A 6,000-nucleotide genomic window follows, 5' to 3' on the forward strand; every position below is an offset into this window, starting at 1 on the left:
TGGGGGATAGAGATCCTAGAACCACAAGTTTATTTTGGCGCGCATTGTTTGACAATATGCGTACAAAGCTGAACTTCTCATCAGCTTACCATCCACAGACAGATGGGCAAAGTGAAATAGCAAATTCAGCCGTCCTCGACTTGCTGAAATCTTATGTATCCGACCGCAAATCGGATTGGGAGAAGTATTTGCCACTTGTGGAGTTTGCCTACAACAATACGGTACATACTTCTACGGGCAAGGCGCCCTTTGAGATTATCTATGGCAAGGTGGTACTACCACCCATCCTTCGTACAAAGGATGAGATTTTTGCAGCAGATGAGTATGTCAGAGACTTGGATACTGCATTTGCACAGGTACGGACAGCCATAGAGAGGTCTCAAACCAAGAATAAAAAGGCAGCTGATAAGCATAGAAGGGATGTACAATTCAAACAAGGTGATTGGGTCTTGCTGAAATTTGAAAAGGCACGCCTTCGGAAGAGGCCAGGAAAAGAGGGAAAGTATCCTAAACTTTCCAACAGGTACTATGGACCTTTTCAGATCTTGGAGAAGATCAATGATGTTGCATTTCGGCTTGTACTCCCAGATCATTGGAACATGCATAATGCTTTTCATGTGAGCCTATTGAGGCCTTATGTGGGACCGACACCGTTTGAGCCGGTTTTGGAAGACCCACCCGAGGTGGATGAGCTGGAAGAGATTCTTCAACCTGAACAGATTCTTTTTCACAAGGAACGAAAGCTTGCGGGAGGCAAACTTGTTCGTAGGTACCTTGTGAAGTTCAAGAATTATTCAGCTTTGGATGCGAAATGGATGGATGAGGCCTACTTCGAGGATTACCCAGATCTTTTGAAGGCCTATCTGGAGGCTTTTCAGTTGCGGTCAACTGATTAGAAGCCGGGGGATGTCACAAATCCCTATATTCTAGGGACATGCGGATGCGTGTCAGGCCTAGAAACATGCGGATGCATGTATGTATTATACCTGGGCATGTGTATGGATCATATGAGTGGATGCATATGAGTCCAAGGACATGGCAGGACATTTGTGGACTTTCGGGCGGTGCCCGTGTGGATTCCGGCCATGCACACATGGTGTGTTATGATGGCAGGCGGAATATTTTCAAGTACAAGAATGATGATAGGTGGTTCTCCAAGTTTATATGTGCACAATGCATAAATGATGCATGCCATAACTTTATTTTACTTTGTGTGACATTGTCTTGCTGTCTGGACAATGCTTGTTATTTTGGCTTGTGAAGTCCGAGGGACCGGGGACGCCCGGGCACCTTGTGGACGCGTGTGTGCACTCTTGTTTGGGCCTAAAATTGTGGGCTTATGGGTTTTGCAGATGGTAAGTGCGTCCACACTCAATTTACAGCTTATTTCATTTACTACTAAAGTTTATTGGTTTGCAGGTCCACACTCATTAATAAGTGGCCGGACAACTTATAATGCGTTCGCATTTGGTTGGACCAAAATTAATGAAGTCCGGACAGCTTATGGCCATTTCCCATTTGGTTGGACCTAAACTTATACAAACAGGACAAATGGAGCACTATGGGCTGGACACCTACCTGGACACCTTATGGGGGACACATGTCAGCCAGTTTGTGCACCCACCAAGCCCCTTAGGTGGCACTGGAGAAAGGCGCCTCCTTCAAGAGGCCATTTGGGCTGTTTTATTCATAATTCAACACATTGGAGAGCTGATTGAAGCTTTGGGAGTTGCTACAGGGCTGGTTGCTTGCTTCTCGGACTCACACAAGCTTGGATAATGATCCCCACACTCTTCTAAAGGGCTGGTTGGTAAATTTCAGACCTGTATTTTCTGGTTATTGCGAGTTTTGGGCTGGTTACAGGTGTCCAAAGTCAACTTGGACAATACAGGACAGCTCTAGGGACCTCCACAGGGCTGTAGGACCCTTTACAGGTGGATTTCTCGCGATGGAAAGTTGCTGTTTTGGACTGGTTATTGCATAAAACAGGCCGGACAGCAATGGAATATGTGAGCATGGATGTGTCTCAAGGATTCCTGGTGTAACAGGTGTTTAGGGCAAGCATTGGGAACACTTGCTCGCGGAGAACACAGGTTTCTGGATCAGTTTCTCGCGTGGAAACAGGGCCTAAAGATCCATTTACATCTTGTGCAGGGCGGAGTACCTGTGAGGATTGTGATACTCTTGTGCAGGGCGGATGTACCTGTGAAGAGGCTTGTGCAGGGCGGATGTACCTGTGTGTAAGACGGATGTACCTACAGATTCTCTTGTTTGAGATGTATTCATACATGATGTATTTGGAAGAATCAGGTGCAGGCTGGTGGTGAATCCCCAGGCACCCATAATCTTGTACTTTGCAGACTCTTTTGGTAATATAACCTAAAGGGGGGGGTCAGCCTATCATCGGCCCCTTTATGTGGTGTACTGTCATTTTTCAGCTTTGTGGTTGTAATGCTCAATTGTTAAGTGCTCAGAATCTTGTTCACATTTATACGATTCCAATACACGCGTCCGCCTCCCGTTACACCCAAGACCCCCCAAAAGTACACATGTAAATGTCCCTAAGCCCAAGTGCCTAGGCTCCATTCCCCATGTGCATGTGCAATGAAAACTACTTCATTACATATGGGCTGTAATACGCCTGCAAAAAACACCCAAACCCAATTGATAAGGAGAGCATATTAGCCCACAATCTAGTAAGGCTTGAACTGTAGCCTGCCTGTCACAAGCATCATCCAACATAGATGCATGTCCTACTTCTGGGGGAATCTATGAGACATGAGTATTGGCCATTCTCATGCCCTATTTGGTAAAGGCCATCATGTCTAAATCTCATTAACTTGACATTGCTAATGTGTATTTACTTGCTATGTAAATGATGTATGGGACCTAAGGTTATAAAAGGGCCAAAAAACTAATGAATAAAGTATGTTTTGTCCACGACTCTGATTAATCCCCATTAATCCCATTGTTTAACTCCTAATCCCTCATTACTCTCGATTAAGTGTTAATTGTGAGCGCAAAAGGACGAAAGGACCAAATGTACGAGAGATCAAAGCAAAACAACCTTGGTGTGCACTGTGTGGCAGAGAGGGTTGCTATCCCATGAACTGATATGAAACGCTGATGCGCTAGAGCTGACAAGCGAGGATGATGAATCAAATGCAATGTAGGTGCCGACAGCAGCAGCAAATAGACTCGTGATACCCGATATGGTCAATGGAGTGGTACAAATGATGTGGTGATGAGGCAAAACTATATATAGTATGTGGGGCTGTTGGTCAGCCAGGCCAGGGGCTATAGGCCAGCAGCAAGATCCAAAAAATATGAAATAAAGCCTAATAAATCCAAAAAATTTCCTTTTTAGGCCTGGACAAAAAGCCATTTTCACACATTAATCCCTGTGTAGCTTGTCGTAAGCTCTCTCCATCTCTTTCTCCTAGGCATTAGCCCTAACAGTAACCTCAGCGCACACCATCAGTGTATCTTGCCCCTACAAAGAGCTCTATCTCTGAAATGCTTAGGCAATATTCTCATCCTTAGCAAGCCCCGATAGATGGACAATGCAGTTTAGCATTTCTGCTGCCTATGCAGCTATAAGTATGGTGCAATGAAGGGAACCTACTCTGATAACAATGCAAGGAAGGAAACCTACGGGATTGCACTCATTAGCATGGAGTAGCACCTATTGCACTCATAATGGAGTACACATAGCTTCTCAAGAGGGAGAAGTTCACGATGGAAGCTTAGAGCTCCAAAAGAGTAAGATTACTCATGAAAGTATAATGATCATAAAGGGTACAATGTCCATGAGCCCTATTCCTGATATAGCCCAAGACCCCCCAAAAGTACACATGTAAATGTCCCTAAGCCCAAGTGCCTAGGCTCCATTCCCCATGTGCATGTGCAATGAAAACTACTTCATTACATATGGGCTGTAATACGCCTGCAAAAAACACCCAAACCCAATTGATAAGGAGAGCATATTAGCCTGCCTGTCACAAGCATCATCCAACATAGATGCATGTCCTACTTCTGGGGGAATCTATGAGACATGAGTGTTGGCCATTCTCATGCCCTATTTGGTAAAGGGACATAGGCTAGAGTGACGAGTTAGGGGTGTACGCACAGCTACTGCAAGAGCAAACTTATGAAGGGTGTTGCACTTAGAGCAAGGAACTCTGCAGAAAGTGGAACGCTTTCATTTCAGTCAGATTTGAAGTAAGAAACAGTGAGACCACTCCATTCCTGAAATGGTATTGCACTTAGAGCAAGGTGAGGTATTGTTCGTCCATCTTACAATTTGAATTTTTAACTTCCATACTTGTAAAGCAACTACTCCTTTTGTTGGAGAATGAAAAATAAAGGAAAATAGGGTGGGGGTGGGGGTGGGGGCGTAAGTAGCTGTGCCTTAAACATCTACATGTAATCACTCTTACAGGGTTACCGCATCTTGCTCTGAATTCACTCGTACAAGATTACAGCTCTCGTATTTGGGACCTTTCTTTAAGACATATCTTGATGTTTAATTCACTCTTACAAAAGTCAAAGCTCTCTTGTCTTGGACCTTTGATAAAACCCATCATGATCAGAATTCAGTTCAGGCTGTCTTGTTTGGGACCTTCAGATGAGAATGATGTATCCTGATTTCTCTTTAGTTTGAGACCAGATCTTCGAATGGAAGCCATCTAGCTAGATCACTTATCTTATGTTGGAGATTTTTAAATGGAAATGAGATGAAACCCATCTAACTTGAAATGGATTCAAGCCATCTAGATGCATCCATCATGATCTAGACTGGCATAAGGTGAAGATTTGGGGTCCTGGCATAAATCATAAAATCCATCCAGGTTCAAACAGATCCTTACACTCTTGTTTGGGAGATTTAAAAGAAACCCATCTAGCTCATACAAAGCGGCTAGAGACCCATCCAGCCTAGTATGGACTTAAGGTCATCTGAAGCCCGATTACCTGGTAGATGAAACCCAATGAAGCGAAATCACATGAAACCCAATGATACACAGAACTAGACATGAAGAGGCAAAATGCAGAAGGGTAGATTTCTGACCTCTTCCACAACACCGCAGCCTTCGTCGCCTATAATGACTTTGCGGCCCTGGGATGCGAGGTGGGAGAAGCGGCTGTTTCGGATGGTGTTGAGATCGCTGGGGTTGATCGGACGAACAGTCATACGCACCACGATCTGGCCAGGCTCCGCCTGAGGCTTCTCAGTGGGCACCAGCTGGAGGGCGTCCAGAAGAGAGTGGGAAACGGAGGAGCCGAACTTCACCTGCGCAACTCCGCGGGCAGACATCTCGGAATCAGAAAACGAGAACAGTTGGCGCAGCGATGGGGCTGAAGAAGAGGAGGATGCTTCTGATGAGGGGGCTGGTGATGATGACGACGATCGTGTTGCAGCCGCCATGGCCAAATGGAATTTTGGCTTTCGTCAAACCTTCCTCTTTCGGTGCGCCAGTCAATATTTTTCAACCAATCAAAATAAGGATAACTGTTAAATCTATCCTTTTTTTATCTCTACTCTATGCCTTATACCTAAAATATATGAAAAATCATTACTTAAAATAAGGGCTACTTAACATCTCAGCTCTGTTCTTCATAATTCTCGCCGGTACAAATACACTAGAATGCTGTTTTTTAAGAGCATTGTACATAGAGAGAGTTGCATTTACACCTTTTGAAGTTCGAGACAGCAGAATGTTTGGCCATCGCCAATTGGATGCATGTTCAGGGTCCCAAGCTTGTTGAATTCAAGATTTTGAATTAATTCATGAGGAATATTCCTTACAAACTTTAAAACTTTAATCTGTTCAACATTGATTTTTCGATCATGACCTTCTGCAACACACATTGTGATTCACAGTGTTTATTTTTTAAGGTTGCTAAGCCCTTCTAGAGCGATTTTAGCTTGCCCCATAAAAGGAGGTGAAAGATGTAACCTTGCTAAAGAAGGGCATGTAAAAAAATTACCCTTTACATTAA

The 6,000-nt window shown here is 44.2% G+C and overlaps 1 protein-coding gene across 1 annotated transcript in view; it reads right to left on the reverse strand.

The window, feature by feature from the left end:
• The window catches only part of LOC147624613 (uncharacterized), a 55,238-nt gene extending 49,774 nt beyond the window's left edge, over positions 1 to 5,464 (reverse strand). The window contains exon 1 of the mRNA XM_086819629.1: positions 5,069 to 5,464. Within this exon, the coding sequence (XP_086675755.1) occupies positions 5,069 to 5,425 (357 nt within the window). The 5' untranslated portion in view covers positions 5,426 to 5,464. The remainder of the gene's footprint in view (positions 1 to 5,068) is intronic.
• Between the last annotated feature and the right edge of the window lie 536 nt (positions 5,465 to 6,000).

This window comes from Cibotium barometz, chromosome 25 (assembly GCF_041138505.1).
Source record: "Cibotium barometz isolate CiBa-2024 chromosome 25, ASM4113850v1, whole genome shotgun sequence".
Lineage (NCBI taxonomy): Eukaryota > Viridiplantae > Streptophyta > Polypodiopsida > Cyatheales > Cibotiaceae > Cibotium > Cibotium barometz.